The 21,990-nt window shown below is 41.1% G+C and overlaps 2 protein-coding genes across 5 annotated transcripts; one reads left to right on the plus strand and one right to left on the minus strand.

Moving 5' to 3' along the window:
- Positions 1 to 189: 189 nt before the first annotated feature.
- lrrc45 (leucine rich repeat containing 45) lies at positions 190 to 12,237 on the minus strand. 4 transcript variants are annotated; one of them, XM_032575384.1, is made up of 19 exons: positions 12,121 to 12,237; positions 10,157 to 10,437; positions 9,966 to 10,079; positions 9,756 to 9,817; positions 9,572 to 9,642; positions 8,504 to 8,682; positions 8,181 to 8,309; positions 7,699 to 7,811; positions 7,488 to 7,546; positions 6,772 to 6,849; positions 6,360 to 6,495; positions 5,802 to 5,879; positions 4,996 to 5,107; positions 4,856 to 4,926; positions 4,428 to 4,520; positions 4,238 to 4,330; positions 3,991 to 4,164; positions 2,736 to 2,883; positions 190 to 1,603 (listed from the first exon to the last, which is right to left on the minus strand). In XM_032575384.1, exons 2-19 carry the CDS (start codon positions 10,383 to 10,385, stop codon positions 1,404 to 1,406), a joined length of 2,139 nt encoding a protein of 712 aa, XP_032431275.1. In that variant the 5' UTR covers positions 10,386 to 10,437; positions 12,121 to 12,237; the 3' UTR covers positions 190 to 1,403. The 4 variants fall into 4 exon arrangements, with proteins under 4 accessions (XP_032431275.1, XP_032431276.1, XP_032431277.1 ...); XM_032575385.1 differs by lacking the exon at positions 12,121 to 12,237 and adding an exon at positions 11,371 to 12,057; XM_032575386.1 differs by lacking the exon at positions 9,966 to 10,079.
- A 633-nt stretch (positions 12,238 to 12,870) lies between these two features.
- trub1 (TruB pseudouridine (psi) synthase family member 1) lies at positions 12,871 to 16,906 on the plus strand. The gene is made up of 8 exons (XM_032574763.1): positions 12,871 to 13,063; positions 13,135 to 13,233; positions 13,487 to 13,542; positions 13,680 to 13,761; positions 13,839 to 13,911; positions 15,619 to 15,758; positions 15,848 to 15,904; positions 15,988 to 16,906. The coding sequence occupies exons 1-8, from the start codon at positions 12,919 to 12,921 to the stop codon at positions 16,155 to 16,157; spliced, it is 822 nt and encodes a 273-aa protein (XP_032430654.1). The 5' UTR covers positions 12,871 to 12,918; the 3' UTR covers positions 16,158 to 16,906.
- The last annotated feature ends 5,084 nt before the right edge of the window (positions 16,907 to 21,990 follow it).

Here is a 21,990-nt window from a genome sequence, read left to right on the forward strand (position 1 = left end):
GCAGAATAATCTATATCCAACTTACTGAAAACATCAAATATATCTGATAATGTAACCAAAAAAACTTAAGAGGTAAATTTTATATTATCCTCTAAACTTAGATGTTCTGTAAAATTGTAACTGTGGTAACACAACGATGAAGATCATTATTTGCAAATATAATAAAATAAACACTTGTACTACTAAAACTAATGATACAAGAAAATAGACATTTATTTTGTTTTTTGACAAAATCACAAAATGGAATACATTTGAAAAAATAACATGATACAAAATATTTCCTTGTGATATAAAGATGCAATTAGAATACAAAGTTTGTGTAAAAATGAACTCTATGATCCAATCAGAGGATCATCTTGCTTCACTTCCTCTAAAAATGGAGCTCACATTTAAAAATATTTGTAAACTGGTGAGCAGGATTGAGGACGGTACATATTCCAGCGCTAACAGCGGCGCTAGATGAGCAGTCACACCAAATAGCAGGAAAACAGACAAAACAAAAAACATCACTGCCTCACAAATAAAGAAATAGTTTACTGAAAACAATAAGCTTCAAGATTCCCGATACTTTCCTGCTGCTGTTTCCTTTTACTGACCCAAAGGGGAAAGTTTCCATCTTTGAATCCTGTTAGCAGAAAATAAGAAACTGAGATCAAACAACTGATCTGAGTGGTGAGATTGATTTCAGCCATCAAAGGTTAAATTAAAAGCTATTTATTGGTACAGTAATATTGCTTTATTCTTCAAAACCTTGTTTAGAATGTGCATGAATTTACACATTTATTAACATAAATACAAAATTTGATGAAATTTAGTGAATATCTGGGTAAAAAGCAAACAAATGCTGATGATCGACAGACTTTCTCTGGTTTTTATGTTCATAAACTTAAACCCAGACCTGTTCTGCTTCGTTCCACTGAAAACTGAACCTCCAGACAGCACACGACTCAGGATGTATCCCTGAACTGGATCCATTAATCCTTGGGGTTTATGTCTGTATCAGCACCACCTCAGGCCAAAAACTGCCGGACATTTTAATGTTTACAGTCTGGAGGGCAGTGGAGCAGAAAGAACAGAGCTGCTACAGCTGCACCATGAGAAACTACTGTCTCCGGTCATCATCACCATGGTGACCATGGGGCAAGAAAAAATAAAAAAAAAACCTTTGCATGACTGTTGTCCACCTCCAGTTACCACACAGACACTCCCAAACACACACCAGAGAGCAAAGGGACCAGAGTGGGGAGGATGAGCCCCAGCCTGGTCAGAAATGAAAACTTCTATGTTCAGAGCTCTTCTAACGTCAGCGTTTCATGGCGTCTAAAATCTGTCAGTCAGTTCCAGTGAGGTGTAGTGACTGGAGCAGGTGTTCACTGGTCATGAGTGGGATTCCACTGGTTCCACTACTTGTTGGGGCTGCTGTAGTGTCCCAGCGGGGAGCCTTGAACGTAGCTGAGGATGGCGCTCTGCAGGTAGCTGGCTCTCTGGGCCTCGTCCTCCTTCATCCGCTGGATCTCCACTTCCTTCAGCCGCAGCTTTTCCAACAGGGAAGACTTTTCACTCTCTTTGTCAAGAAGCACTTCACGGTGATTATTTGTCAGAACTACGAAAAATGAAACGCACAAAACAGGCATGATATGTAACAGATGTGTACAGTTTTATGCAATAAATTAGAATATTAATGAACATTTCATGTCTTTCAGTAACTCATAAGTTATATAATATAGAGACCTCCCACATTCCCTATACTTTTTTGTTCAAAATATTATTATAATAGTTTAAGGTATGAGAACCTTTTCTTGTTTTGTAAATGAATTAAAACTGAAAACGTCCAGATATTTCACTCTGTAAATGCATTGACAATCTTCAACACATTTTTATTTGAAGTGAAGTGAAAACTGGATGAAGTTTATGAAAATACGCTATTTTTTGTTAGAATTATTTTTTACTATAGGTTAAAATAAAATAAAAAAACAAAAAAAACACCAAACAAATGTTTTAGCTAAAGTTAGGATGATCTAAGTTATTTCTGTTTTGTAAGCGTCAGAATTTTCTATACACTAACAATACTATCCAATACAAATAAGTGAAGCTAATTTACAATTTTATTCTGCTAATAACTAGCAGAATAAAATCACTTTAAGAAATACTTGAGCATTTATTCACAGGCATCTAAATGAACAGCTCATCACAAAGGCAAACAATCTGTGGATTACAGATTATTTAGCTCAATCCGAAGTCAAGATGAAGACATTCTGCTGTGAAATGTTTGCCTGCTGTTAAACCCAAAATTATTCACACCTCCAGTAGATTCAGATTTAAGATTATTTTCATTCCACAAAGACATTTGTCTCTGATCAAACATGTTCTATCAGATAATAAAACAATGCAAAAGAAATACTTTTAACTGTTTTCAATTTAAATTTTTATAAAAATGGACATGTTTTGTTTATAATTTCCTCTTTATATTTATTAACATTACAACAATCAAACCCTAATCTGTAGTTCTGTTCACAGATTTTGTCCGGACTCTAGCTGGGCCGCTACAAAATATTAATGTTACTTCTGATGGGAAGAAACATGTAGATCAAGATAAAATATTCCATTAAACCAAAAATCTGACAGGAATCTGAATGATTTTGAGCAAACTGTTTACCAATAGATGAGATTTTTGAGGTTTCCAAAACATTATGCAACTTGAAACAAAGCAGCAAACTAAAAAGTGGATAATGTACCTTTCATCTCTCTCTCCACAGCACTGATCTTTGCTTTGAGCCCCTCTTGTGCCGTCCTGTCTGCTTCCAGCTGTCCAATCTGCTCCAGCAGCTCCACTCTGACCCTGCTCACCTCAGCCACCTTCTCCTGCTCTTTTCCAGACAGATCCTGCAACAACATGCAGTGTAGGAAGGATCCACACCAAACCGCTGCCGGCAAACGTACCCAATCAAAGAAGGGCTGGGCAGTACGGCAGAAAAACCTATCACCATGTAAGCGTTTTGTATTAGTCCATATCAATAATTAGTGATTACTTTTTTGTTTTAAATATCTGAAATACTGCCAAGCTGGCGGCGTGAGCTTTCTTACTCAACAGGTTGTTGCTAGGTAACAACCTATTTTTTTCTCTTCACATAGAGGGATTATCAGTCGACGTCGCGTTGCGTCAGCAGCCACTCTACTGCCGCCTGCAGAAGGCAGGCAACAATACATTATTCTAACTATTTAAATGATTTACAATCAGACTGATAAAATCATCAACAACTCGCCGCCAGCGCAGATCACCTCTCTTCACCCAGCGCAAACTGACACACGCAGCTTTGAGGGACCTGCAGATGTCAACCCGCTGCTTTTTTGATTTCAGCTGATGGCTGAAGAAATGATTGTATTTCATTTGTCCTTTGCCAAATATGAATTTTGGGGGGTTTTGTTCGTTTTTTCACCTTTTTTTAAAAAACTAAATTTTTAGGAAAACTCTATTCCAGTGCTCATCTTATTTAGAGAGACTCGGCATATCTCGTTGAGAGCTGATGATGTTACCATGAATAAAACTGCTTTAATATTGCCAGTAATATTAATATTGCCACTGCAGTTTGGGCCATTTTGTCCTCATTTATTCACTCACCTGCATGTAATGTGTATTAATGGGTCACTAATATCAATATGGTAGCATAACTTATTTTATCACGCAGTGATAAACAGCTGAAGTACGCTGACAACATAATAGCTAATATTAAAACAGCAAGATAAATGTGGGTAACCATGGCAACCAGTGAGCACTTGAAGACTGTCGGGTCTTTCAGCAGCATCTGCTGTGTTTACAAACAGATAATCCCTCTATGGGCTCCACCTGGTCTGGTGTTGGTGTTAGGGTGTGAGGCCTTCCACAGAGCACATCCTGTGTGTCTCAGTTGTGTCTGAATTCATTTTGAGCTGGTTTTGCAGAACGGCTGATTAACAAACAGCAGCAGCAGCAGCAGGCGACTGGGCGCCTACCTGCTGAAGCTCCTCTATCCGGCGCCGCAGGCCGTCCATCTCCACGCTCTGGTGGCTGCTCTTCGCCTGCAGCTCAGAGATGCTCTGTTTCTGCTGGGAGCAGTGCAGCTGCAGCTGCTGCATGGACGCACGCAGGGAGCGCAGCTTCTCCTCCAGGGACGACACGTGCTCCTGCTGCTCATGAGAAGAAGCGTGGACGTGAGGTTTTGAGAGCAGGAAGACTTTCTCTTCTGTTCAGACGTCTTACCTCCTCCAAGCGCATTTGAGTTCGCACTTTTCCCAGTTCCTCCTCTGCCTGGGCCCTCTCTGTCACAACGGCTGCTTTAGTTTTACCCAGCTCCTGCAGCAAGGAGGCAAAACCAACTATCTGAAAAACTCTTACACACGGTTATGAAATTATTCTATTCTGCCAAACGGAAGGAAGCAGGACTGGTGACCTCTTCCAGCTGGATCCTCTGCGCCTCCAGTTTGAAGATCCGCTCCTGCAGAGCTCTCTCACTCTCCTCTAGATGCCGGCTGACGTTCTCCACCTGTATGAGGATGTAGCTGTTAAAAAATGTCCATTCAAAAGTTGGCTGCAGTACTGCAACTTTAAGCATGCAAGCAATCATATATACCAAATATTTATATCAACTCTTTGAAACAAGAAAGGCAGCAGTTCACAAAGGATCAGGTCTGATATCACTACAAGTCTTTTACCAGACAAAACGCTTTGAAGGATGTTGAATTAGCAGAATTACAACATTTCATTTCCCTTTGGGATCAATAAAGTATTTCTGAATTTTGCACTGGATTGAAACTGAGAATAGCATGTTATTCATGCATGTTGTGTTAAGAGTGTGATGACGGGTGGAGGACGCAGCACCTCTTTGTGTCTCAGGCTCTCCATGTCCTCCAGGGTTTGCTTGGACCGCCGCTTCTCTGACTCCAGCCGATCTGCGGGACAGACGGGATATGAGCCGGGCCTTGTGTGGGAACACGGCCTGCTCCGGATGCTGCTGCTACCTTCTGCCTTCGTTAGCCGCATCTTGAGCTCTGCGGTGCTGTTGGTGAGCTCCTGCTTCAGCTCAAAGATCTGCTGCTGCTGAGACTTGCACCTGCATTCCAGCTCCTCCACCTGACACACATCTATTACTGACATGATCGCCACGTTCATACGCTACAGGTAGTCAACATTTCCTCTGCTGCACGCCATCAAACAAAAGCTCAACTTTTACATTTGATGCTGGTTTCAAAGACAATATCAAGAAAAAGTTCAGTAAATGCAGTATATAAAAGCATAAAAGTAAAAAAAAAAGGTTTGCATGTCAGTAAATCATTTTTGGCCATTCTGCTGATGTGATGCAGGAAGACTCCACCATGACATTATTACTGTTCTGACCTTGGATTTCACAGGAGTTAACCCCATTGGCCTCAAGTGACCTTCAGATCATGATCAAGCCTCTCCTGTAAAGCTGGAGGCTTTCATACACAGGCGACGTTATGATCCAGAACATCTGTGCATGATAACCTGATTTATTTCTGAACTGTTTCTATTGAAGGGGAACAAATACATAATTCACTCAATGACACACAAACCAATTTTCTACTTTAACCTAAGGATTTTTTCTGATTTTCTCATTGGTTCTCTTACTCTCTATCAAAATATAAAACCAGCATAAAATGTACAGAATGGGCTTTTGTGTATGTGTGTGAGAACTTAGAAAATCAGCCAGGGATCAAATACTTATTTCCCACACTATGAAATAGTCCTTGTAATGCCACAGGTGTGTAAAGTTAGACACATAATACTCAACAAGCAGGGCTCATACTTTATTCCTGAGTTGGCCGTTGGTTTCCATCAGGTTCTGGATCTCTCTGTGGAGTTTTCCCTCCCTGAGGGAACTTTCCTAAAGGAAGGGAAGACAAGCACAGAGGATCATAGCATAGTCCTGTATTGACTAATGTTCATTTGTTTGTTTGTTCTTTTGTTCATTGAGAATCTGTGAAAATTGATGCTCTCTATCCAATCTGACTGAGCTTGAGCTGTTTTAGGAGAGCTCTGAGTAGAAATGTTCACCTGTAGATGTAAAAGCTGGTAGAGACAAAAGACCTTCAGAGGTCACTGCAGCAAAACGTGGTTCTACTGAGTCTGGACTCCAGGGCTGGACACATTTTAAGATTTTTATGTGTGAAACAAATCCAATAAAGTACAAGAGAGGTTTGTTTTATAATATGAAAAATGTGGCTCAGTTCAATACCTTTGCAAGGCGCCTGTAAATACACACTGTGTGTGAGCGAGTCATCTATCCAGATCTGTCCGTGTAACTGCTGCTTTAAAACACATAACTCAGACAACAGCTCTGATGTTCTCCAGGGTTTCCACGTACCTCTTCCTGCTTCTTCCTCAGTCGGCTCTGCAGCTCCTTCTGCTCTTCTTTCTCAGCCTTCATGTGAGACAGGACCTCACCCATACTCTGACCTTTCTGCTCTGAGAGGGCCAGAGCTGCTTCTGTCATCTGCAACCTGCAATGTCAACGGAAACACCCACAAACCTCACTGCTTCCATCCATTCCTGCAGGCGTCAGATATAGCTTCTTCAGAGTAACAAAACTCATCATAGTTAACTAAATATCTTTGGGGTTTTGGGAACATGTTTGAATTTTGTACAGCTTTAGCTTAATTACTGCTCGGGTTGTGTCGTTCTTTCAGGAAATAGTCTTTTTTTAAAAATCTAAAAAATGAGTCTTGCTCTTCAGCAGGAACATCTGAATGTAGCATGAAAGAATCTGAAGGAATTACTTGGCAGTGAGGGAGTTGATCGCTGACTTCCTCTCATTCAGAGCTTGTTGGAGTTGACCAATCTGAGCAGAGGTTGACCTAACATCAGAGGAGGTAAACGGGTCATATTTAAAGAGACAGTAGGTCTAACATATTAATTTTGTAGGTAATAAGTCACAGACTTAGTAGAAGTAAATTTGATTCCTTTAGGGTTTATAGTGTCTAATGGCTCATTAGACCTGATGACCTCAGGAGAGTGACCAATAAGGTCCGTTACGGATGTTTAACAGGCTTAATGACAGTCAAAGCTACACTGTCCCTATAGAGAAGACTGCTGTCCATAGCTGAAGTTGTATGTTTAGAGGTAACCAAGTCTTGTATGGTAAACTGTGTTTGCCATCTACAATCCAACTCTTATGTCTCGTTTCCACTGATCGGTACTGAACCGCTCCGACCTTTACTGCTTAGTGGAAGATTGATCTGCTTAGTGGCATTAGATTCTTCCCAGGTCAGTGTAGTGATTACTAATATAAACTTGTCTAAAACAAATCCTCCTTTACTCAGATAAGTCTGTGTCATCTCACCTTGTCATTAGTGAAGGAACTAAACCCACTTTAAATACATGTTAGGTTCATTTAATAAGTAAGTGTTTAAGTCTTTGTATTTAAAGAAGGTTGTGTATATCAGCTTTAAGGCTAATTCATCAGCCAGTAATTATACAAAGTAAATGAACTCACTTGGTGGAGCGTCCCATCTCGTCCCTCTGCCTGTCTATTGTCTCCATCAGGCTGAGGAACTGGAGGACAGTTAGGACAACCAGAGTCATGGTCAGCATAAGGAAATCACAAAACACTCATTTGAAATAAGACACAGTAGATAAGATAGAGAGAAAACTCTCTCTCTACTTACTGTCTTCTCCAGACAAAATGTGCCAAACTGACAGCTTACCTGGCGACCCTTTTCCTCCTTCAGTGACTGGATCTCTCTGCTGAGGACATGGGTCTTGTTGCGGCTTTCTCTCAGCGTGAACTCTCTTTCAGAGTTGTGTCCTGTGCTCTGCTCTAGAAGAGTCCAGAAAGTTCACAAAATGAACCACACAGATGACAGTGGGTTTGTTGAGGCAGGTATATGACTCCAACTCCACCAACAGGTGTTTGTTCTCTCACTCAGGTGGACCAATAGGAGTCTCTCCAGAACCTTCAACTGTGTTACATATGGAGCTGCCCAGTCATAGAAAAAAGACTCCTATTCACTATTATTCCTGTCAATACTAAAGTTATTTTGGTGACACTGCATGTGTAGCATATTTAAAACAAAATATGCATGTCCATCTGGTGATTTCACTAATAGTATTCTTGGATGATTTTTATTGTTTTTGCTGTATTTTAGTGGAAATCACACTTACAGGAGGAAATGTGTGACAATCTTACCCAGAGCTTTGAGAATGTCACTGGGAATGTTGTTTCCTGCCATCTCGAGCTGTACTACGCTCTTGTTCTTCTGCAGGGCCTCCAGCAGGGACCTCCCACCCAGCAGACCGATGTTGTTCCACCTCAGGTCTGGAAAAGGAAAAGTGAACTATCATTAGTCACACAGCAAAGATGTTTGGTTTAAACCAACATCTCCACTACATCAGGAGAAGTATAACAACAACAAACACAACAGGTTATGGACTCCTGAGACATTGAAAGATGAGTCAACATGTCTGTTGCTCTGTGGTTGGTCAGGACCGATGTGGTCAGTTCCACTTCACCTAGCTCCTGCAGGGTGCTGTTGCGTCTGAGGGCCAGCGCCAGCTCCGAGGCGCCGTGGTGGTTGACCTGATTGTTGCGCAGGTCCAGGTGTGTCAGAGTGTTGTTGGACGCCAACCCATCACAGAACAGCGAAAAAGACTCTTCCCACACACCCAGAGCATTCCACTCCAACACCAGCCTGAGAACAGTGTTCACACTGGGTCACTATAATCACATTATAAACGTATTTCCCTCCTCAGGCTGCAGGGATTTCATATTTATTAAAAACAGTGGAAACCCTAGAAACCAGTGCTGTCACAAGATTCTCCAAAGGACATCATTTTGTTCAAATTTGCTGTTACATCACTACATTTTGTACTGACTAAAACAAGTAAAACTGCTGTTATAGTTTTACTGACAGCATCATCTTAGATACACAGGTGAAAATGACAGTGTGTTTAAAGATAACACAGTGGTTCCCAAAGATTTTCTGGGCCCCAGAAAATGGGATTTTTATTACAATAAAATCCCCCCCAAAAAGAAAAAAAAATCAACTGGGCACACACATCATTCAACCATTCATAAATCTATACACATATTTTGTTTGTAAACTCCACTGAAGTTTATTTCACACTTCAGGTTGCAACAAAACAAACTACAAACCATCTTTACAGTGAAACACTTTAGTGTAACAGTTTTTTTTTCATTCATCCATACCGCCTCACACTTTGGGAACCACTGCATTAGGAGAAATGTATCAAATATGTTCTCCCTCCTCACAGAGAGATGAATAAGAAATATTAGATTGTTCAAAAACAGCAATGTCAGCATTTTTTCTTTACAAATTCCTACAATGTCTGTAAGAAGTGAAAATGTTTGAAGATTTCTCGTTCCTGATTGAAACACTTTGTGATTTTTGTCCATGACAGATGCTTTACTAATCACCTTTACTTCAGACAGCAGCTTTCACTACACTTGGTAAACATTTTAGTGAAAAATTACTAAACATCATATTTTCCCACAATGATAGAAAGAGGATCCCTAAGTTCATATTTTTTCAGTTTTTTTTTTTAAACAGATAAACTCACCTGTGCAGTGTCTTGTTACATCCCAGCAGCTTGCCCAGAACCTCAGCTCCTGTAGATCTCAGGTTGTTTCCCTGGAAACAGTTTTCAGAAACTCACCGATAAAAAGTGTTTGTATTCAGATGAATTATTTTAAAGTGTTTCTGCCTGTGTGTTTAGTGTGTGTGTCAGATTTGACAGCTGTTACCTTTAGATCCAGACATTTCACTGATGTGTTGTGAAACAGTCCAGCCAAAATCATCTTGGTGCCTGAAAGTCACGTCAGAAATGTAGACTGTTACATATATAGACATTTATTATTCAAAGATGAATAAGATAGCTTGATGGCTTTTTGTTAATGCCACAGTCTCTAAACAATACATCCCAGTGGTTCCCACTATTGACTTGTACATGGTACCTTCTCTTTCACTCATCTTGACGCAGATCAAAGTCGTGCAGAGGCCTGCTAACGAACCACTCAGCTGATTATGGTGTTGGACCAGAGAAACATCCAGAATAAGCAGGGACCCACCTGGGTTTTGAGGACTGGAGTGTAGCACCTCTGTTTTATAGCATCATAAAGCCAACATGGCTGACAGTCGTACACACCTTCCTCTGTTAGCATGCAGTCACTAAGGGAGACCTCTGTGAAGACGGCGTCCTTCTGGAAGGCCCTGGCCAGGACGCTGCAGGTGTCAGTGGACAGGCTGTGTCCACTCAGGTCCAGCCTGGAGCTGTGGGCGGCCCTGCTCTCCTGGAGCTGAGCCACAACACTCTCCTGGGGCTCCACCCCGCCCTCCTTACACAGCTGCAGGTACGTCCACCTGAAGTCTTCCATACTGGATGGAGCTGTTCGTTCTTCCTGCTGCCTGCCAGGACCTGAGCATCAGCTGAAAGGAAATGAGACATTTTCCTCAACAAACTGCTGCTTCATTCATTTCTGACACAATGAAGTTAAATAGTTTCTAAGTGTTGCTTTCAAATTGAGATCATTTATCACTTTCAGACTCTTCATGAAGCTGTAATGTTATCCACCGTTTCACTGCCGTAAAGGTTAGAGGTCAACCAACTGTGAGTGGTCAGTGGCAATTTAAACATTAGTGGACCTGTGGGCTGTTGGCTAATTTGCTTTTTTTCCCCATCTGTTATTTTTTATATGAAGGCAGCAGCTGATGCTAAGTGGCTATGCTATCTGGACTTGAGACATCACTGTGGAGGAACTCTGGCCCACTCCGCTTTGCAGAATTATTGGAATTCTGTCACATTTCTGCCAAGACCTCCATTTTCATGGTCCTGCATAATCAAAGTGAGCTTGAGCTGCTTTTTGTGTTTATTCAGGTTAACTTTGTCTGATCTGAAACCCAGTTTGATGATCTGAAACATTCAACTGGGACAAAAAAGAGGGACAAAAAAAGAAATAAAGTTTAGAAGACATTATAGACCTGTCGTTATGGTATCAACCTTCCAGACCGCTCAGGGGTTCTGGTTCTGGTCTGCTCTGTATCCCCAGAACCAAACATGGAGAAGCAGCATTCAGTTTGTATGCTCCTCAAATCTGGAACAAACTTACAGAAAACTGCAAAACAGCTGAAACAGAGTTCCTTCAAATTTAGATTAAAACCTGTTTGTTTAGAGGTGTGTTTAATTCACATAGATGAATTCCAGTCTTCATTCTATTATTTTATCACAATGATATTTGATGATATTTAAGAAAATTGCCCATTACTGACATATGGTATGCAAATAAATTTGATTTGCCACAGAAATCTATGTAATTCTAATACCCCTAAATAAAATCAAGTACAATTGCCTTTATAAATTACCTATATAGTAAATAAAGTCCACCTTTGTATAATTTAATCCCAGTAAAGGTTGGAAGCATTATGATGATGTGGGGATGAGTTTCTTTGGGACTGACAGGGTCGGGGTCGATGGGAAAATGGATGGAGGTGAGTCCAGGATAATCCTGGAAGAAAACTTGTTGTAGGCCACAGAAGACCTGAGACTGGGATGGGGGTTCACTTCCCAGCAGGACAAACTCCTTAAACGATGATCGTTTCTCTCAAAGTATCACAAACGTTCTCCTTCTAACTTGACTGATCGTGAGCAATTTTGCAAAGCTGATAGACACAAATCAGAAAACACCTGCACTTATAAAAACCTGTTGTAATATCATATTAACTATGTGAATATGCACAACACATTTGTCAGATAGTCATTTGTGAAAATGTTGAAAATTATGCATCCCCCGCCCCCTCCACTTTGCAATTATGTACCATTAAGTTTATTGGCAATTATCTTGAAGTTATAATAAACAACATCCGGAGAGTCACTTAGAACAACGCAGCTGCAAAGTCTATCCCGGAAGGTTCTGAAAACCCACCGTCATATTTGACCATATTCTATAAGACAACCATTATGATGGTCCACACTGATGCAACTCTAAGTTTTAGCTGTAACTGAACCACAACATAACCGCGTTAACATAGTGAAACCCAGAAACAGCGACGATATCCAGAGAAACATGGCGTTTACTCTACAAACTAATAATAGGGACAAAAATCAAGACCAACCTCTGAGAGCAGGAAACGACTACCTAACAGAAAGCGGTTGTTTTAGACACAGAAGCTAACAGAAAACAAGCCAGCGAGTAACCAGGAAATGAACTAGAGACGCAAAGCATCGTGGTCTGTGTAGTTTTGTAAAAACGCCTTGGCGCTAGCTTCAGTTGACATCGTTTACGGGGCGACTGTGGCTCTTTGGTAAAGTGGTCGTCTTGCGATAGGAAGGTTGTAGGTTCGATTAGGTTTCGATTCATCCTGTCACATGTCGATGTGCCTCTGGGCAAGGCACTTAACCCCAAATTGCCTACCGATCTGCGTATCGGTGTATAAATGTGCGTGTGAGTGCGACTGGGTGAATGTTTTTGAATTTGAAAAAAAAAAAAAAAAAAAAGTTGACATCGTTGACGTAGCTCTACCGCCCTCTTCTGGCTAGGTCTACCACTGAACAGACCTAATGATAATCAGAACAGACGAGTATTATGAGACGAGATAGCTATGTCATAATTATGAGATATGATCTCAATATTATGATACTAATTAAGATTCAAATTAAGTTTGAATCAGCATACTTCCATTTAGCTGTTTCATGCAGAAATATAGATCTTTCTTTATAATATAATGAATATCAAATATTTCATGTAATTTCAGTACTCACTGTTATATCTTATTTTGGAATTTAAAAGGCGGCAAAGATTGGAAGTCATTTTCCAGATGTGATTGTTTACTTCCCAAAACAGCAGAGGGCAGTAAAACACCATTAATTCGCTCTCCATAAAAGAAGAAGATGAACATCTCACAAAAACAAGCATGGCTGGGAATGTGAGCGGCGCAGCGGGACCAATAAGTTCTCTGTCTAAGCTTCAGTCTTTAAATGGATTGTTCGCCATATATAAGAAACAAGGGCCGACATCTGCTGATGTGTTAAACAAGTTCAAAGAGACTTTGCTCAGAGGTAAGCCTGCGCCAACAACAGCAACACGGAGGGCTACTGCTCATTAAAAGGCTTTACTTCTGTTCGTCCAGAGGCGGGAGTGCAGAACCCAAACAGCAGAAAGAGGAAGAAGCAGTACCTGAAGATGGGCCACGGAGGGACCCTGGACAGCGCTGCCAGCGGGGTCTTGGGTAAGAGGCGTTCACTGTCCGCCAGGAGATCTGAGCGTTAGAGTTTCATTCCACTCTAATTCAAATAGGTACCTGCATAGCAAACAATGCGGCTGTCATAAATCATTCAGTCCAATTTAATTCAATTCAAAATGCCAAGTCCAATATAAGTAAGCTGGGTTATTTGATGAAAGAAGAAATCCTATACCATTCATTTTACGAGCTTCATTTTTTCCTGAAAGGCAGAAAACCATTCCTCACTCTTTTCTTTCAGTTGTCGGTATTGGGAACGGGACAAAAAAGCTCAGCACGATGTTGACTGGTTCAAAGGTGAGTTTGGTAAAACAGCATATGAAAGTGAGGCTCATTTCAGCCACACACTTAAGGATAAATTGACACTGTTTCTTAGCAACGCATCTAATCGAGGTTAGATTTTATTTTTGTGTACTCTAATTATATCCTTCAAGAAATACGTGGCTGTGGGAGAACTGGGAAAAGCAACAGATACTCTTGATGCCACTGGAACGGTGATCATGGAGAAAGAGTTTGGTAAATGTTTCCTTTGCAGCAGAGTTCCTACAGGTTTCTGCAGGGCCATAGTAGCGTTTTCTGTTCTGTCCTTCTAGAGCACATAACCAGGCTGGACATGGAGGAGAAGTTAAAAGCTTTTACCGGTGACATCATGCAGGTTCCTCCACTGTAAGTAACCCCATCTGAACAGAGAGGTGTTTATATCGGAGGAGAAATTTACTCATCTGATGCTAAACAGTTGATTATCGGCAGACATGGGCGGGAAACTTACAAAGCGGGAGGCTGGCCCCAGTAACAAGCTCTGTGTAGAAAGAGGCCTGCCAGGACCTTCACAAGTCATCACACCCTTTAAACCTTTTAGCATTTGGTCTTGTCACAATCAGACTTAGAGAGATTTAGTGCGGCAGACCAACTTCAGGTAGTGCATCATTTGGAAGCAGATGGACAATCTGTGGTCTTCAAAATGTTTTACAAATAACCTGAAAACTTTCTGATGTGTTTGTATCGGCTCCTTTAGAGTCCACTCTTAGAATCAGGTGTTTTGGGTAAATGCCATGTTAATAACAGGAAGGATTTTGCTAACTTTTGAGTCACCGACACAATAAATTAAAATGACAGCAGTAGGAAAGAAGTGTATAATCTAAATTACACAACAAGCAGGGGTTCACTGGGCAACAAGGCAAGATAAAGTTTGCCTCATTAGTGCAACCAAAACATTTGGATATTTAGGCATGATGATGACCCAGCAAACCTCCCACAAACTGTCCCACTGTACAGGACAGTCTTTGTTCCAGCTGCCAAATGAAACATGTTTGAACTGAACGTCTTTATCAATATTTCCCCAAGGCTAATGCAATAACATAATATAGCAGGACACATGGTTTATTAGAACTTCATTCTTTTTTTTTTTTTTAGATCTCGTTGCCAAAATGTTTTTTCATTTGGAGCGGTCCCAGAAAATGTGTGTGTGTGTGATACATTTTCTCTATTTTCATTATATTTTGTTGTACTGATCAGATTTTTTTTGATCCGTTTTATTTTAATGTCAGGTCCTTCCTTCACCTCTGTGGCTGCTTGTCTGGGTAGCGCTGTCGTTTCCCAGCCTGTCAGTGCAGCTGTTGGTGGGCCGTCCTCTCTCCAGGTCCACTTCATGGATCGTTCATGTGGTTTTAAAACCTAGTCCTGATTTGAACTTCTCCAGCTTTCTCCCTGAACTAAATTATGTGAGACGTGAAGGTAGTCGCATGGCTGTTGATGTGACTCCAGAGTCAGACATGAATAGAACGTATAAGGCAACAGTTGGATACTTAAATATTATTTTTTATCAAAGTTTTTATCCATTTACTGCCAAATTACATCAGTCTCTCCAGTTTTTTGTGATTCTGTAAACCTGGAAATGTATGCAAAATCAACACATGCTCACTTTTTTTGCATTAGTGCATTATTTATTTATTACGCTTATTCCAAATTTTCCACAATGATCAAAGACATTGGGTTTAAGTGGCTGCTTCCTCCCACCTGCAGATGGCAGTATGTCACACTTACTTCACTTCTGCCTCAGTCTACTGATGTCAAGTTAGTCTCTAATTGACATGATGAGTAACAAAAAGTCACATTTACTGTCGTCCAGAAGTCCAAACGTTTGAAAATGTCCATTTTCTTCCCCAATGATGCACTTCTTTGTTTTGATCTGTGAGATGGACTTTGTGATTATAATTTTGTGGCTCCTTTTGCAAGACAATGTATATACCATGGAAACCGATGGGAGGGTTCCATGGAAACGTGGGCATGTGCAGAAAACCGTATTTCCCAGATGAAGCTTATGTTGTCTGAACTCTAAAATTCTCAGTACAGTGAAGTTTTGTTGTTTGCTAGCTTCTCCGCCCTGAAGAAAGACGGCCAGCGTCTGTCTGTGTTGTTGAAGAAAGGTCACCAGGTGGAGGCCAAACCTGCACGGCCCGTCACCGTGCACAGCCTGACTCTGCAGGAGTTCAAACCTCCTCTCTTCACTCTCGGTTAGCTCAAACTGCTCCATCCACTCTGAGCTGTTCTGTGCAGCATGATGACTGTCATTCCTTCCCCTTTCACTCTGACTGTGTGACAGATATCGAATGCGGTGGAGGGTTTTATGTCAGAAGCCTGGTGGACGACCTGGGGAAAGGTAACGCTCCAGATGATCTCGGTGAAAGCAGCTGAGCTAAAATTGGTGTTTTGTAACGTGGCTGCTGTGTTTTGGTGCTGCAGCTCTGTCGTCATGTGCTCATGTGAAGGAGCTGGTCAGGATGAAGCAGGGCCAGTTCACCCTGCAGGATCACGTGCTGCATGAGGAGCAGTGGACGCTGCAGAGCGTTGTTGGGGCGCTGCAGCCCTGTCCAGAGGAGGACCAGAGGACGGACTCTCCCAGATCCCCATAGATCCCTACCTAACAGCTGGCATCGGGCAAAAGGAAGAGCCGTTTGGTGCCATCCTCTACCTGCTTTGTCCTCCAGAGAGAAGATCAGATGTAAACATCTGAGATCATTTGGTTTGTTTAGTGACTGGTGGCAAAAAACTGACTGATGGTAAAACCATCATCATTCTCCTGGAGGTCAGTGGACTAGTCTGAACTGCACTGACTTTGTTTTTTGCGGTTCGTTAAATATAATTATTGCTTTTGTTGAAGGTGCAGTTTAACTATTATTTGATTTTTTTTTTCTTTTACATATTTGTTAAAACTGTCACCATGTAGTGACAGTTTGAGATAACCTGAAAATATCGATCTCCACCTCCTCCCTGAGCTATTATTGATCTGCAGAAATGCACCGTACCCGACCAAAAACAACCAATCAGAGCCAGGAGGCGGGTCTTGGTGCTGTCAATGAATATCATGCACTCGCTGATCAGTGCGCTAATGGCTGGAGAAATGACTTTACCTGCCACACAGTGCCACATGAAATTGTGATTGACAACAGTAAGGCCCTCCTGGCTCTGATTGGTTTCTGGGTTGTTGTTTTTTTGTTTGTCTCATATTGTCATGACATGGTGACAGTTTATACAAATATTACAAACTTAGAGCCTTAGGGACCATTATCCTCATTGAACCTTTTCATTTCACAGCATCATTCAAATTAAGTTTATGGACTTTCTTGCTGTAATAAATGTCTCCACAAGAGGTCCCTACTGAGCCTTCTCTTTGTGTTTTGGTTGAACGTCTTCAGGTTCAGACCTCCAGCATCCTTCCTCAAGATAATCCTGACCATCTTCTCATTCTGGACCCTGGGATTATCTTAGATTATTTTAGCTAAGCTTCAGGCTTCCTCCTTTCTGTGTTCAAGGATTGTTTTTTTAATTATTCTTTCTTTCCATTTGTACAGATAGTTTCTCTCCTAATTGAAAGGGTGTGTGTGTTATCCAGCTTTAAACTGCAACATAATATCCAAAGTGACATACAAGTAATGAAAGAAAAAATAAGAGCAAACTGAAGAAAACGATGGGCATTGGATCAGATATTAGTTTCAAATATGTCCTGGAGAATTTACCCTGATTGCACTATCGCTAAACAAGATGTATTTATGATTATTGATTTTTATTATTGAACAGCTATAGAGTTCTGTCAATGTGAAATGTTTAGAAAAATCAGGCATGAATATTTAAGACAGTAAAAGTGACTTTCCAGGTTTCCTGGTGGAATATACGTATGTGAGCATAGTTGTTACAGAAATACATAAAAAATTGAAACAATCCCATCTCAATACTTTCATGCCACATTTCTGATGTTAGGAATCAGTGACCAATACAGACAGTCCAGTTTTTATCGGTTCACCAGGGCTGAGGTCAGTCTGATCTGTTTTGTTTGCGAAGCAGCAACCAAATGTCTCGTCATTCCTCCATGTTCACCATCTTTACAGGCTCTGCTGCTCTTCATCCGTGGATGTGATGGCTCTGCATTAAAATTTATCTTTTTAAAAGATGGGACGATTTCTTTTTAATTGTTATTTTTTTGGGTCATCTTCATGCCAGTACCTTGCCTCCATTTTTCTGTTACCTGGTTTTGACCCATCCACTTTAACAGTGGGGAAAGGCCAGTTCAGTTCAAAAATACTTAGTCTGGAGAGAAAATCAATGTTGTAACCATACAGTTATCTTTAGACTAGTAGATGCTGATAGCAGGAAGGATCTCCTGTAGTGGTCTGTATTACAGTGGCTCTAAGGAAGCCTCTGACTGAAGAGATGGTGGTTATATAATGTTGCGTGAAGAGGATGATCAGGGTTGTTAATGTTCTCGATTTTATGAAGAATCCTGTTGAATGATTAGATTCAATAAGTGGATGTTTCCACAGTTGGATGTCATGCATCATCCTGGCCTTGCAGACATTCTGGCAGCAGAGACAACAACCCGGTTCTGCCGCACACACTGACTGACTTCTAGATCCAGCTGAGTAGAACGGACTTCTGATTGTTTTTAAAGCGCATTAAATAGTAATTTAATCAGGTTAGGTTTTCTTGTTTGTATTTAAGTGATAACAATACATGTGATTCCTGTTTGAATTGAGTGTTTGTTTTTTTGTAAGAGGAAAATAAGAGAAAGTAATGTTTCGTATTATAAACAAGTTCCAGAGTCCATGTTTCATATGAGCTGAGGTGAAGGAGGTTGGTGGTCAAGTGGAGAACTTCTCTGTATCGCAGTGTTGGGGTCAGTTGTGTGTTTGATATGTTACTCCTGAAACGTGTACTACAGACATCACTGCACTATTAATGCATGCAACAGAACACACATTATATACAGTATATACAGTATATATATATATATATTTCAGGTGCTCGGTCCTTTCCAGTGGACTGTGTCCATCGTTAGCATGTCCACATGTCCACCAGCTGAATCTGGTGTTTGAAGGTCCTGATCGCCTCTATAGTGACTCCCTGAAAGGACACAGGATGTAGACGGAGCCTTTGCTGTCAGACATCCACCGTTATAACTACAGATACTATATATATACAGTATATACTGTATATATTAGTTATCTATATGGATTTTTGATGGATTCATTCAAATATTTGTTCTTATTAATATGCAAAATTTTTGTTTAAACTGAAGGAATGAAATTATTATTATTATTATTATTAGAAGAAGAAGAACTTATACGATGTAACCTTGCTGTTTGTAGGGAAGACTCAGCAGCCATCATAGTGATCACCATGAGGGAACACACCTGCAGACAGGTGTTACTCCATGACACACATCAACATGGAGGAAGGTGGCGCCAGCTGCCAGGGCGGATGGGAGAAGTTATCAGTAGATTTTGGACAGGAGCCTGACGCCAGGAGAGGCTGGTCGGATCAATATGCCGCAAATATTGGCCGCTGAGAGCTTCTTTTAAGTCTTCAAGGCCGCTCATTTGTGTGTTTGCTGACTTTATCTAAATTACGGCCGTTAGAAAGTAGCATGTAGCGGAGCGCGCTTTAACCACGTTATCAAGCCACTGGATTTATTGTGGGGACCCTGAGGCCCTCCCACGCCGTGGTGGGGGGGTTAGTAGCTCTGATGGACAATAGCGCGTGCAGGAGGGGCGCCTGACCTGCCGTGTCCGTGCTGTAACTCTGAAACCCAGAAGTCCCAGGTTATTCTTTAACACTTACTGAAACCTGCTTGACGTAATAAACATGCACTTTGGGAGCCATTACAACAATTTGCATTTATTGCCATTATCATCACTTCACTGGTGATCTCCTGATACATGAAATTCACGGGAAACCTCCAAACATTCAAATTATGAGTTAATCTCCCTCCATTCAGCTGCTGTCCACAGTGGACTGCAGCTGAATCCACTGTGGAAGGCGTTTAACTTCCAATAATAAAGATAACACTCCAAACTGTTTGAGGCCTGAGGGTAAATCCAGGGCCAGTGTTGTGGCTTAACATGGCCTCCTGTCAACTGACAACCTTCGTTCTGCAGAAAGCGTTGGTGCTGGCTGCTGGCAGATAGGACAGGTGTTACACCAGCTTCTGGGACCAGCACATATTCAGTTTGGTTTATTTAAATTGTTCCGTTTCATGACAAGTGTTGCACAAGACAGTCAATTCAGCCATATTAACAGATTCTAAGCAAAATCTGTTACTTTTGTTATAAACCAATGCAGTCAAATTCAGTTTATTATTCCTATTGCTTCAGTTTTCTATCTAAGGAAACCCAGCAGACTGATGCACTCATTGACCTGTGATAGTAGTCATTTGCATTTTGTCGTTGGATTTCCCTCATACTGAGCAAGCATGTGGTGACAGTAGAGAGAAAGAAATGTCCTTTAACAGGAAGGAATCTTCAGCAGAACCAGAACCAGCCTGGCTGAATGTGACCTGCCGTCTGCAACGACCGACTCAGATTCTGAGAAGACAGAAACCCCAGAAGAACTCGTCTGATCCTGATAAATAAAGGCTCTGAATCCTTTCTACGCTCAGGAACTCTAGGATCCAGCAGTGAGAGCAAAGCGCTCTGTTAGAAACGTTTGGAACGATACAACGTCTGATGGAACTTGACTGGCTTGAAGAGCTTAACATGTGAAAAGACAAACTTTAGTTTCTGTTCTGGATTTCACAGGAAGCAAATGAAGGGAGGCTAAAATAGGAGAAATACAATCTCTTTTTTTTTTTTTTACTTTAAGCAGAACTCTTGCTGCGGCATATATTGTAGCTCCAGGGGGCGCTGTTAAAAAGCAGGACAGAAATACAGATTGCTACTGAATCAGAATCAGTTTTACTCGCCAAGTTTGTCCACACAAAGAAGGAGTTTGACTTTTACTTTGCTGTTCAGTGTTCATCAGGAGGCAGCCTGACCCGTATGGGGTAAAAACTATTTTTTTTGGCAGCCAGTTTTTACAAACTCCTGAAGGGGAAAGTTCCAACAGTTTGTGTCCATGATCTGTGGGGTCTGCAGAGATGTTAGCTGACCGTTTCCTGATCCTATACCTTTAAAAACCCTGGATGAAGATTGGCCCGAATGATCCTATTTGCAGACCTGATCTGCAATCTGGCCTGTCCTGCACGGTGGATGAGCTGAACCACAATGTGATGGACGAACACAGATATGTAGAACATCACCTGCTCCTGCGTACTTCTTAAATTGCCGCAGGAAGTGCAGTCTCTGCTGGGCCTTGCTGGGTCAGTGTGCATGTGTGAGGAACAGCTCAGGTCTCGATAAAAAAATGGCTGCTAGGAACCGGAAGTGATCCACTGTTGACACTGTGTTGTTGAGGACGGTGGGGAGGGAATTCTCAGGACCATCACCATCATCACTGTCTTGAGCACGTAAAGCTCCAGGTGGTTCTGGCCTCAGCAGTGAATGGCCCATCCACCTCACCGCTGAGTGCAGTCATTTTTATAGAGAGAGAAGAGGAGTGGGGAGAGAACACACCCTTGGGGGGTGCCAGTGCTGATGGATCTTGTGCAGGAGACGAAGCTGTCCAGCCACTGACAGGTGAGCATACTAAAGAGATTACATTTTTACACTCTCAAATGTCTTAGAGGTCACCTGGAATAGTTTGATGGGAATATTAAGATTTTTTCTTTATTACGGTCACAGCTATGAAAATATGTAATCATATGTGTTCCGATCGTCTTGAGTCAATCATGGACAATCACAGAATCTGGTGTAAATCAGAGCAGAAAGCTGACCTGTGTCCCAATGTTACACATGAGTGTCTGGTGTAATGTTTGGTTATTGAGAGCAGTCACAGATAATCTCAGTTCAGCTGAGTTTATTCATACGCTAGAGTCAATTTATATATATTTAAAAAAGCCAAACAAGTCCAATACACATACACATACACATAAAGTAAAAGTTATTATAATTTAATCTTGGTATTTTACATTTCAAGCCAGTAGTGTACAGATAAAGATATGATTGAATAGAAATAATCATTATTTCAGTAGGGAAATTCAGCAGCAAAGTGACTGGGCACCTTAAAGAATGTAGACTGATACAAATGTAGATATATAAAAACAGAAGAATAACCTAGACTGAATTTCAGAATCAGAATTTGGATTCAAATCCAGTAATGCAGTTCTACTCAGCTGATTGAAAAATAAAAACACAACACAAAACTCATAAAACACTGTAGACAATGAATTTTTTTTTTTTGATTATTTGATCAAATTGATAATAGAACATTTTAAAATGTGACTTCATAAAGTTGGATAATCTGCAGCAGACTTTTAGAATAAAGTCAATGACACAACGTAAGCGATTCTTACCACGAAGTGAAGCTGCAAGTCAG

Source organism: Xiphophorus hellerii, chromosome 10 (assembly GCF_003331165.1).
Source record: "Xiphophorus hellerii strain 12219 chromosome 10, Xiphophorus_hellerii-4.1, whole genome shotgun sequence".
In the NCBI taxonomy this organism is placed as follows: Eukaryota; Metazoa; Chordata; class Actinopteri; order Cyprinodontiformes; family Poeciliidae; genus Xiphophorus; species Xiphophorus hellerii.